Genomic DNA, 12422 nt, shown 5'->3' with positions numbered 1-12422 from the left:
TTCATCCTATCTGTATGTCTGGCTTTCTCTCCCTCTTTCATTGTGCAAAAGCAGTATGTAAATGGCATGCTGTGATGGACAAACGCAAACGGTCAGATCCCCCGAATTTCAGCCAATCGCGGATGCCATCTGACGAACTCGGAATATAAAACAGAAACGGAATAGCTTCACGTTATACAGACCCTCTAATCAGGTAGTGTGAGCGCGAGCTCCAAGTGAAGTTTCTAGTTTTCAATAGGGTGTGGATGAGACAAAACAAAATAACAAAAATATGAGCTTTCTCATACAGGAACTAAAAAAAACGCTCCCATTTACCGCTCCTGGGATATGACGCAGAACGCGAAATGTTGAGAGCCAGCACAGGACATCACGATAGCCGCCGCGATTGTAAGCCCTAATGTCATATTCCCTCACTCATATGCAAGCATCACCTACTTAGGTACTATTTATCGGCAGTTAAAAGAAGATTATATAGTGCCCATTTTTTCATCGTTGCAGGAATTGGTTTTCTAGTATATACGCGACAACAACAGCTTCGTGGTTAGCTTTGCAGAACTAATATTTAGTTGCAGCTGGGTCTTCATGGCTACTAGAATAGGGGTACATTGCGCTGCAGCGGCCTAATTTCACGTATTTTAAAGTAGGTTCCGGTGCCAAGCGTCATATGTAATGATGATTACTGCGCAAGCAACGCTGTGCAATAGCATTCCTTTTTAACTGCCGCCTTGCGACAATCGAATGTTGTATGAGGCATTGTGAAAAACGTTGCACGTCTACCCATGCTTATAACTTTGTACTGGAGCTATAGGGCAAAAAAATACAACCCGCTTAAGGTAACGTACTTTTTTTTCGGCCGATGGGTGGCGCAGATGCAATGTCTGCATAGTTAACCCGTACTGTGAAGTGACAACATCTGACACTGCGCTGATGTCGCTATGTGCTCTTTCCGAATGTTGCCCGCTTTTCTTCCTACGTGAGCCAGAATGATCCCGTACCAGTGCCTGTCCACGGACCACAACGTCGGGCTCATCGAGGTGGTGCGCCGGTCTAACACAATCGCCAACATACAAAAGATGCACAACTCCAGTGCCACATCGGCCTTCAAGAAAGGCTCGCTCCTGGCATGGATCAAGGACCACAATAAGACGCCCGAGAGGTACGCATCATTGCCACGCTTTACAGGAGCTTATTGTATCGGACGCAGACCAAGCTTAGAAATTCTGTTAAATTTACTGCGTATTAAATCCAAAACAAAGCTAAAAAAAGCGATGCTCTTATCTTATATGGTCTACGAAAAGGATACTAATATTTAATAATTAACTCTTATTTCGCAATCTGACATCCAATGACTAACCTTTTATGGCGCCATACGTAATAAAATGGCGTCACAATTCCTGTTCTGAAAAAAAGCTTAGTTGTACGAGATCATACCCACCCTGATAGCGTAGAGGTCAAAGTGACGCGTTAAGCTGGAGGACGTGGGCTCGATTCCCTATCACGGCGGTCCCATTTCGACGGAGGCGAAATGCCAGAAATCTAGCGTACGTGCGCTTTAGAAAACTTCAGGAAAGAAAAATAATGCCGGTGTCCACCACTTTGGTGAACCTCGAAATTCGTAATGACATCGTGGACTTGACAGGTTGGACCCCAATATTTAAAATTACGCGGCCACGAACATTTTCGCGGCTGTTCCCAAAATATGCGCGTGAGGTTGCCTTTACTTTTATCAGACGCGCGTTTCGCCACCGCTACGTACTTTGCCGACTACGAATCATAGTAGCAAGGGCTTCTTTTCAGACATTTGCCATATCATTGCGATATCCGTTATATGGACACTCTCGGTGGGTTTTCGCCGCCGCCTTTGGCACCGCCATGCCGTCCTGTGTATGTTTAAGTATGTATATATTTATATAAAAAACCGCAAACAAAAATAGTAGAAAAGAACATTTTTTTCGAAGCGCGCGACGAAGGTTTCGAACCTACAACCCTTTCCCTCTGCAACGCGACGGAATAAGCGACGCAGCCACGAAGACATACATCCTCCCGCATACTAACGCGGAGCTATTTTTTTAGACTACTTACCATTGGTGGTACGGTGATGTCTGAGGTGCTTCAGCATGGCGGCGGCGGCTTGTTGACTATCACCCGCAAGATCGCGCAAAGGGCCAAAGTGCGCGCTTGAATGGGCTTCTCCCCGCTCGTCTTTCGACGCAGTTAGGCTGCGAGCCTGCGATCCTGTACTTTGACCTACAGGGAGTGGTCGCCAGTACTCGCGCGCCTATCGCTTGAGTGAGGTTCAACTCATAGGCTCATAGTTTTGTACGTGCAGTGCTCTCATCGCAAAGTTTGTACTGAAGCCGTAAACCACACGAAGGTCACCTTGTTCGCTGCAGCATCCTTGTTAGCTAAAGAAGTGAGCTGCAAGCCTTTCTTCGCATGACATTCCAATCTTTTGCTATAGCATCTATTGCTTCACCCTTGCGGCGAAACTGGGACATTTTATAAATATCGCTTAACAGAGGTTGGCGGGTTCCAGTAAAAAGCGGCCACCGTTGGGAAGGCAAGAACACAACTCCTCTCTCCTTGTTCTCTTATCTGCGTGATTTTTTGCACAGTCTTTCTTACTCGTTGAACTCATTAAAACCGAGTTTAATGTTAATATTGTATCCTTAAAAATCCCATTATTCTCGCTGAGCCCTCCGCATCCTTGCAGCCTGAAGAAAGCGGTGGAGAACTTCACCTTGTCGTGTGCCGGTTACTGCGTGGCCACCTACGTCCTCGGTGTGGCAGATCGCCACAGCGATAACATCATGATCAAGGCGAATGGAGAGGTGAGCCAAACGACGCATTCTAGATTTAGTGCCGCCCTTAGATTTTCAGGTGTGTCCATGTGCATGTTCAAGTCAACCAATGATTTAAACAAAGTGAAATTCATATGAAAGTCCTAGCGCATGTACTAATAAAGGTATATAGGTGTTACCTAGAAACTAACGTAAGAGCTACATCGGCCATGTAGCAGTCTTCGTCCAATCGATACACAGACGGTACACAAAAAGCGGGCCCGTGGGCTATTTGCGCCATCTCGCGGTATTTCTGTCAAGCCGCTGAGGAACATTCGAGATGTGCGTACCACTGACGCTAAATGGTTTGTATAAATAGCTCGCCGTTAGTGTGCTAGAGGATGAATGCGTGGTGGCCGAGCAGCCAAAGGCGTCGCGCCACAGAGCGAGGGGTCGCATATTCGTATCCCCCGATTCCACTCGCACCGAAGATTTTTATTATATCTTTATTTCCATCTACCTCGAATTTTCGCTTACGGACAACCCTGATTTTTCGCTCACAACCAAAGACGCCGCCGGTGCCGTTACCGACATCGGAATTTCTGAGAAACGAGCTCTTTAACGCTATCGCGTTAAAATTGAAATGAACTCAGTTCACGCTATCTGTACTGTTTAATTACATTTCTTATTCGCACTCTATGTGTTAGGACGCGGCACCAAACGCTGCTCTCTGTGTTGAGACGCACGTGAGCGACGTGCAAATGACGTCATCTGTTAGCCGCTATTTATCGGAACGCGCAATAAACCTTTTGTTCTGTTGCTGAGCGTCTGGCTCCGAGTCACGTCCATTACAGTGGCGACGAAGACAGGCAGCGGACCAGCGCAGGCCCGAACAAGACGCGCAGTGCAATGCCAGTCAGCGGCATCGGGGAGTATCGCCTCGGTACAAGTGCGTCATGGGACGAGTACGTGGAGCGACTTGAAATGTACTGCGAAGCCAACAAGCTTTCGAAGGATGAAGAAAAGCGTGCTGTTTTACTCAGCTCCTGTGGAGAAGAAACGTACAGTCTCATCGTGACGCTGGTCAAACCCGAAAGGCCAACTGCTGCAGCTTACGAGAAGATCGAGAAAGCGGTCCGAGAACACATGCATCCGAAGCCGTCAGTGCTGTACGGTAGATTTTTATTTTACAAGCGTAACCAAGCGCAAGGCGAAAGCGTCGCAGATTACGTGACAGCGCTGGGAAGACTGGCTGAAAACTGTGGCTTCGGAGACGACACGCTTCCTATGGACGAGATGATGCGAGACCGTTTCGTCTTCGGCATCAGCAACGAGGCTGTGCAGCAACGCCTACTGGCAGAAAGGGACCTGACATTCACTGTGGCGTACGACATGGCCGTGACAGCGGAAGCAACCCAACGGCAGCAACGAGAAATCAGGACACAGAGCCTCAGCGACGCGAACTGCATAGGCGACGCGGCCGTCCACGAAACGCGCCCAAAGGAGCCAGCTGCGTCCAGAGATGGCGTCTGTTACCGCTGCAACGGTGAGCACAGTTCTAAAACTTGCAAATTTCGTTATAAAGCTTGTCACTATTGCAAGAAAAAAGGCCATATCGCTAGAGCTTGTCGCTTCAGAAAAGAATCGCCGTCAAGTCATAATCAAACGGCGGCACAGAAGCGAGGAAAAAATCCGGCACGGAAGCAAAGTCAGGCAAGCAGACCGTTGCACGAAGTGGAAGAGCTTTACTCTGTTTACGAAGTTCGCGAGTCAGAAAAATTTATTACCACTGTGCTGATCCAAGGGAAAGAGGTGCAGATGGAAGTAGACTCAGGAGCGTCTCACTCGCTGGTTAGTCAAGAAACGTGGCGAGCAATTGAAGGACGCGCAGGCAAAATTCCGCTAGTCAGTACCGGAACGCAGCTTGTGACTTGGACGAAAGAGCCACTTGAGATGCTGGGAAAAGCAATAGTCGAAGTGCGTTTCAAACAAAAATGTGCAAAGTTGCCTTTACTAGTGGTGAACAAGCAAGGTAGTAGTCTTCTTGGAAGAAGTTGGTTTAAGGCTTTAGGAATTAAAATTCAAGGAATAAAGAAAATATCTGATGAGTCAGAAATGCTTCAGCGATTTCAAGAGGTCTTTGCGAATGATCTTCCAGGATGCACTCAACAGCCAGTGCACATTGATTTAAAAAATGAAGCACAGCCGGTGTTTTTGAAAAGCAGAGCAGTACCGTTTGCCCTTCGAGATGACGTGGCAGCAGAGATAGACAGGCTTGTTAAGCAAGGCGTGTGGGAGCCAGTACAGTCCTCTACATGGGCAACCCCCATCGTAGTCGTGAGAAAGCGAAACGGTTCCGTACGCTTGTGTGGTGATTATCGCAGCACGGTGAACAAGGCCGTTCAAAGTAGCGTCTATCCCTTGCCCACAACTGATGAAATGCTAGCAACGCTAGGACCAAGCACAATTTTCACGAAGCTGGATTTGGCTCAGGCCTATCAACAGCTTGTGGTGGACGACGCATCAGCTGATGTCCTTACTGTAAACACTATGAAGGGCTTATTTAAAGTGCGCAGACTGCCTTTTGGAATTACCGTAGCGCCGTGGTTGTTCCAGCGCACCATGGACACGTTGTTGGCAGGAGTATCGGGAGTCAAATGCTATCTCGATGACATCTTAATCTCAGGAGAGACGCCAGAACAGCACGCAGAACGCCTACAGGCAGTGCTCACCCGGCTACAGAACGCACGTCTGCGGGTGAACAAAGAAAAATGCGAATTCCGCAAGTCGAGCATTGAGTTTCTGGGTCATGTGATTGATGCTACGGGCATTCATCCTTCTACAAGCAAAGTGGACGCGATCCTGAACGCACCGACGCCGTCATCAAAGAAGGAACTGCAATCATTCCTTGGGCTAATTAATTTTTATAGCCGATTCCTAAAAGGAAAAGCAAAAGTCGCGGAACCACTTCACCGCTTGTTGGACAAAGGCAGTGCTTGGAGCTGGAATAGCCAGCACGACCGAGCCTTTGTTGCGCTGAAGAAATTGTTATCGTCAGAAGCAGTTCTTATTTCGTATGACCCGAAGCAAACAATTGTGCTGTCGTGCGACGCATCACCTGTTGGAATTGGAGCCGTGTTGGCTCACCGGGAACAAGATGGCACAGAACGCCCAATAGCATACGCTTCTAAAACGCTTGGATCGAGCGAGCGAAAGTATGCGCAGATTGACAAGGAGGGCTTAGCCATCGTGTATGGCGTAAAGAAGTTCCACCAATATTTGGCTGGACGTAACTTCATTGTTACAACTGATCACCAGCCTCTGCTGGGATTGTTTAACAGAGAGAAACGCATTCCGGAAGTTGTTTCCCCAAGAATGCTTCGTTGGATTCTTCTTTTGGCTGCATATGACTACACCTTGGAATATCGACCAGGTCCCCGCAACAGCAACGCTGACGCATTAAGCCGTCTTCCAGTACCGGGACGCGAAGACGAGACGCAACCACCTGGTGACGTGTTGCTGTTGGACGCTGTGGAGTATCCACCCTTACAAGCGTCTGACATCGCGGAACTCACGAAGAGGGACCATATATTGCCAACTGTGAAGAATTACATTCTCTCTGGTTGGCCAACAAAGTTTGACAACGATCTTGCGGCTTTTGCAACAAGAAAGAATGAGTTATCTCTGCATCGGGATTGCATCCTCTGGGGAAATCGAGTGGTCATACCTCAAGCAGCAAGAAATAATGTTCTTCGTTTGTTGCACGCAAACCATCCTGGCATGACAGCTATGAAGAGTCAAGCAAGATCGCTAATATGGTGGCCGAAAATGGACAAACAAATCGAGGAATTTGTGCGTCACTGTGAAAGATGCCAAGTGAACCGTCAAAGCGATCCAAAAGAACCAGTTCACTTCTGGGTTAAGCCAGATCAACCTTGGAGCCGTTTGCACATTGACTTTGCCGGACCAGTACAAGGCGAAGTTTTTCTCGTCGTGGTGGACGCATTCTCCAACTGGGCTGAAGTGAAGATTATGCCTTCCATGAAAACTTCGGCGGTAATCTCAGCTCTACGTGCAATGTTTGCCACTCACGGAGTTCCAGATGTTATCGTTTCCGACAACGGAACCGCATTTACGAGCGAGGAGATGCAAGCGTTTCTCAAGCTTAACGGCATCCGCTCAGTATTTACAGCACCTTATCACCCTTCTAGTAATGGAAGGGCCGAAAGAATGGTGAGGGAAGTAAAAGAAGCGTTGAAGAAACAGTCGGGAAACGACACCCAGTGCAAGATATCCCGCTTCTTATATAAACAACATACCACCCCACATTCAGAGACTGGAAAGAGCCCGGCGGAGATGATGATGGGCAGAAAATTACGTTCAGCATTAGACAAGCTGCACCCAGTCCGTCAGCACTCCACCTCTGACATCACTGTGAAAGGATTTGGTGTAGGAGATTCGGTCTACGCCCGATGCTTCGCTGCGGGACCGCGATGGAAGTTGGCTGAAGTAATCAAAGTGAAGGGTCCAGTCTCCTATCTAGTTCGAATGGCAAATGGAGACGTGCACCATAGGCATCGCAACCAACTGAGGCGCGCATGGCCGACGGAGAAGCCTTCAGAGCCACTACCTGACTACCACTTCCGGCTTCCTCCGGTACAATCACCTGTCGACGTGGAGCCTGGCATCACCAGCCCAAGTCCTCTCTACACGCCCGAGGGACCCGAGCTGAGAAGATCTACACGAACTCGTAGACCAGTCGTTCGTTTTGGCTCCAGTGTTTAGAGAAATTGTGTATATATTTAAACTTAAAAGGGAGGAATGTTAGGACGCGGCACCAAACGCTGCTCTCTGTGTTGAGACGCACGTGAGCCACGTGCAAATGACGTCATCTGTTAGCCGCTATTTATCGGAACGCGCAATAAACCTTTTGTTCTGTTGCTGAGCGTCTGGCTCCGAGTCACGTCCATTACACTATGCGATCGTACTCTCCCAGTAGACACTTCAATAATCACAGCACATATCTTGCACATCCACTTCCAACGGGATGTCATTGTCCACTTCATTCACAGCACAAGAGCACACACCATTCGCAGGAACGTTTCTTGGAATGGCTCTAAAAACGTGTATTCCCAGCAACTCCGAGCGGGGGCTCGCTATCCACTCTCACAAGCATTACCTTATTATCTGTGAAGTATCATGAAGCATACTGCACCGCTTTTACGCATTCTGAGTTGTCTAATACCCAAATCTTGAGTGATAGTTTACCACTATCACTCAAGAGGAAAGTATATAACAGCTGCATCTTACCGGTACTCACCTACGGAGCAGAAACCGGGAGTCTTACAAAGAGGGTTCAACTGAAACAGAAGACGAGGCAGCGAGCAATGGAAAGGAAAATGATAGGTGTAACCTTAAGGGACAAGAAGAGCGCAGAGTGGGTCAGGGACTAAACGGGCGTTAAGCACTTCTTAGTCGAAATGAAGAAGAAAAAATGGACATGGGCAGGCCATGTAGCATATACGAAAGATAACCGTTGGTCAATAAGAGGAACTCACTGGATTCCAAGAGAAGGCAAACGCGCGAGGGGTAGGCAGAAAAAAGTTAGGTGGGTAGATGAGATTCAGAAGTTTGCAGGTATAACGTGGCAGCAGAAAGCACCGGACCGTGTTGATTGTCTGAACATTGGAGAGGCTTTAGCCCTGCAGTGGGCGTAGTCAGGCTGATGACGAATGCCCTAATCGATACTCGTGCCTCTATTAGTAGTTGCCGTTCATCATAAAATTCACACATCAGCAGAAAGTTCGACAGCAGGTCAACAGAAGGCCCAAGTAGGCTTGCACCTTCACGTTCTTAGAAAGTCCTGTGCATTAACAGGCTATTGTCTTGCTCAGGAATGGACCCGTAGAAGGACAAAAGAAGCTATTGTCTTGCTCAGAGAAGGATTCGGAGGACATAAGAGGCTGCTGTCTTGCTCAGAGAGGGGCAAAAGAGGCTATTTTTGTCAGAGAAGAGCACAAGATGCTGTTGTCTTGCGTTGAGATTAGTGCAAGAAAATATCACAGAATTTTGCCGCTTCAAAAATCAGTGCGCGCGAAATGTAGATACTCAGAATCGTAAAGAGTGAGTACCGCTTGTCGAATGAGATGGAGACCATGAACAAATGAGTTTAGAATTGCCGCAGAAATAAAATGTTTGGTTCAATCGTGATACTTTCCGCTAAATATCAACTAAAGAAAAAAACAGTAACGGCTCACAGCTGCTCGTAGTAAGGATGTCTAGTTTATCGTTAACTGAATCTGCTGGCAATGATCCTGAGGTGAAATTTCACTAGCCTAGGAAACAATGACTGCGATGGTAAGCTGCAGTATCCTGTTAACTATAGTTGCTTTGCAAACTATTTGTTTCTGTGTGCGCATCGGCGCGGTACGAAATGAGTGATTTCAAGAAGATACCTTGTTTCCCGCAGCTGTTCCACATAGACTACGGTCACATCCTGGGCAAGTTCAAAGAGAAGTTCGGTATCAAGCGGGAGCGGGTTCCGTTTGTGCTCACGCACGACTTCGTACACGTCATCACTCACGGACGCCGGAACAAGAGCACTTCGTTTAACAGGTACTCAAAGTGCTTTCACTCTATGTCAGATCTCGGACGCAAGTGGCACACGGGGTCGCCTTCAGGGCCCAGTGCAGTGGTTCTACAGTGATGTTTCGAGCAGAAATGCAATTACTTGCATAAGCAACTTATACATGTCGCAATTTTTCTGGTGTTTTTCACGCATATTTTTATTTATCATGATCTGGTGGGAAATCTTTAATAAACGGCCTATATTCTTTCAAGATCAAACAAACGGTGTAGCCTCCACTTCCGTGAATACAACATTCACTTCTATGAATGTTTGCAGCGGTTATTGTTCTCACGTCGTGTTTTCTGTCAGCAACATTCTATGTGTTTCTTTATTGCTCTAGCTTAACAATTGCACTCATAAGTGAGAATATACGTGTGCTACAGTACAGTTAGTTGTCCGAATACATAGTTAAAAAAGTTCTTCTACCCATTCCCCCTTAAGACACATAAAAACATCGATCGCTAAATCGTGACAACGCAGGTTTCAGCAGCTGTGCGAGGAAGCGTTCATCATTTTGCGACGACACGGGTCGCTCATCATCTCCCTATTCGCCATGATGCTGACCACGGGCATGCCCGAGCTGACCTCGGAGAAAGACCTGGACTACCTGCGGGACACCCTGGTGCTCGACTACTCCGAGGGCGACGCGCTGGCCCACTTCCGCGCCAAGTTCGAAGAAGCCCTCAGCAACAGTTGGACCACGAGTATCAACTGGTTCGCGCACAATATCAGCAAGGACAACAAATGACTCCCGCCATTCGTCTCGTGTGCCGACCACTCACTACGTGCCAAATACAGATGCTCTGTGAACTTTTCCCGGGGCTCCATCATAGTACAATGATATTTCTCTTGTACTGGCTTCATTTTTTAGTAAATATAATTTCATTCTTAAAGCATTTCACTGTTTTATGTATGCCATGCTTTCACGGATCCGCAGAACACCTTCACTTACATATTGTTACGCGAGGGACGTGTCCTGATATGTTCACACGATCAGTTTGCTGCTCTTCGGGATAGAGAGAGTACCGCACTCTAACAACATTATATTGCGTGAAAAATATTCAGGTGGGATGCTATGCAGGATGGCCCCAGTTTGACGAAACTCGGAATGTTTCCGAGGTCTGGCGACACCCCCTTTTGTACGAGCTAAATGTACGAAAAGGTCAGATCTATCCCTCAGCGCGCGCGGCGTTCCATTGGTTACGATGGAATGCCGCGTCACGTCAAGGGCGGTCGTCAAAATTGGGTGGTGTCTTCAAACCAGAGGCATGTTCTTTGATTTGTTTGTCATTCCAACGAGTTCAGAAGTGCACCCATACTAGAAAAGAGTCAGAAACGTTTACTAACGATATATTTTAGAGGCACGGGATGCTTAAATTATTTTTCAATCGTTTAATGTGTGCACTAAGTATCCTATAGAACAATCAGCACCGTGGCCTCTGAGATTAGCTACGGCCGAGCGCCTTACAACACCGCGGCCGGAGCTAATCGCCGCGGCCGGGTGTGTAATCATCATGGTCGACCTGTACATTCTAGCGCGTTGCTAGGCCGGCGCGCCCTCTTCGTCCTCTTATTAATCGTCTCCTCACTCCCCGAGCCCGTGCACCCGGCTGATTAGCTAGTTGGCTGGGCGGTATACCTAGCTAATTAAGTCAGGACATGCTATGACCAAGCAAAGTAAGCCAGGTCATGCTAGGACCGAACTAAATAAGCCACATCTTATAAGACCATGCTAATAAAAGCCGTGTAAAGCTAAGACCCAGCCTATTAAGAGCATGCTAATTAGCACAGCGCTAATTACAACCGAGCTAATTAGGACCTTACTCAGTAAGGTATTGATAATTAGCATCGTTCTAACATGCTAATTATATATAGCCCCGTACTCATTAAGATCTTGTTAGTTAAACCTGAATAATTAATGCCGTGTTAGTTAGAATATTACCACATAAGACAGAGCTATTCAATATCATGGTAATTAAGACCTAGGCAATTCATACCATCGAGCAGACTGAGTACACGAGCCGCGTAAAAACCTGGAAGAAGCTAGGTGATCACAAGCTCCTCCGATGGCTCTAGCCTAGCAGAAGTAGCGCAAGCTGACCAAATTATTTTATATGCAAAGAACCCGCTGGTTAGCGTCCACCGCATGAAACGCTTGACAGGCACACCGGCACTATGACATTCACGAGTTGAACTGGGGTCTTTTCAGAATCAACGCGTTTGTACCCGAGCTCGCGCGTCAATCAGTTTGATTGACAGACGCCCGCGGCAAAGATTGGATCCGCCAACCGCGTTTGCTCTTGCCGAGGAACAGTGCTCACGCCGCAACGCCAGCGAGCGGCACGATTCATCTTTGAGCTTAATCGCGCAGACTATGCAGACACGCACGAAGAACTAAATATTATATAATTACGTGGCTACGATGTCTCGCACTCAGTTTCACCGCGCTCACGACGTACCACTCTCAGCCATGAAGCAAATACTCCTGGTGGCATCTGCGGCGAGAAACCTTACTAATTACTTGTTTCTGGAGACATTGTTTCTACCGATTAGTTACTGCAGAAGTATCTTCAGACGTTAATGTAAGTATACCAGTAACCTGCTCATTTATTTATCTGTAATATTCAAGAGAAGCGAAACGCGCTGCACGAGAGTGCTGTGTGTGCGCCCTTGTTGCCTTCGAGAGTAGAAATTTCTATGTTGCAGGTGGAACGAAATAACTTGCCCGAAAGAGGACAAACGCCCACGAACACGCCTGTGGGAGGCGCGATGTTCAGTTGGCAAAAAGATAGCGCGGCTATCACGCTGACGTTGGTGCACTGTTGAAATGTTGACTGAGTGGCGGCGCTGACGCGTTCGCACGAGGTGTTCCTTTGAAAACGGCCGCAAATGCAACACATGCGTTTGTGACGTTCTTGTAGCTGTTTTTATAAACGCTGCTATAGCGCGCTCCGCACTGCCTTCCTATCATGACGGCCGAGTGCGAGCTCGGAGTAAACTCGTGTTCCCGAGAA

The 12422-nt window shown here is 47.6% G+C and overlaps 1 protein-coding gene across 1 annotated transcript in view; it reads left to right on the top strand.

The window, feature by feature from the left end:
* LOC119390614 (phosphatidylinositol 4,5-bisphosphate 3-kinase catalytic subunit beta isoform) overlaps positions 1-10158 on the top strand; it is a 76576-nt gene extending 66418 nt beyond the window's left edge. The window contains exons 19-22 of the mRNA XM_049415318.1: positions 983-1156; positions 2714-2831; positions 9250-9395; positions 9889-10158. Coding sequence (XP_049271275.1) covers positions 983-1156; positions 2714-2831; positions 9250-9395; positions 9889-10156 — 706 coding nt within the window. The 3' untranslated portion in view covers positions 10157-10158. The remainder of the gene's footprint in view (positions 1-982; positions 1157-2713; positions 2832-9249; positions 9396-9888) is intronic.
* Positions 10159-12422: the final 2264 nt, after the last annotated feature.

Source organism: Rhipicephalus sanguineus, chromosome 4 (assembly GCF_013339695.2).
Source record: "Rhipicephalus sanguineus isolate Rsan-2018 chromosome 4, BIME_Rsan_1.4, whole genome shotgun sequence".
Lineage (NCBI taxonomy): Eukaryota > Metazoa > Arthropoda > Arachnida > Ixodida > Ixodidae > Rhipicephalus > Rhipicephalus sanguineus.
The sequence above is the reverse complement of the archived record's forward strand: the minus strand, read 5'-3'. Positions and strand labels throughout refer to the sequence as shown.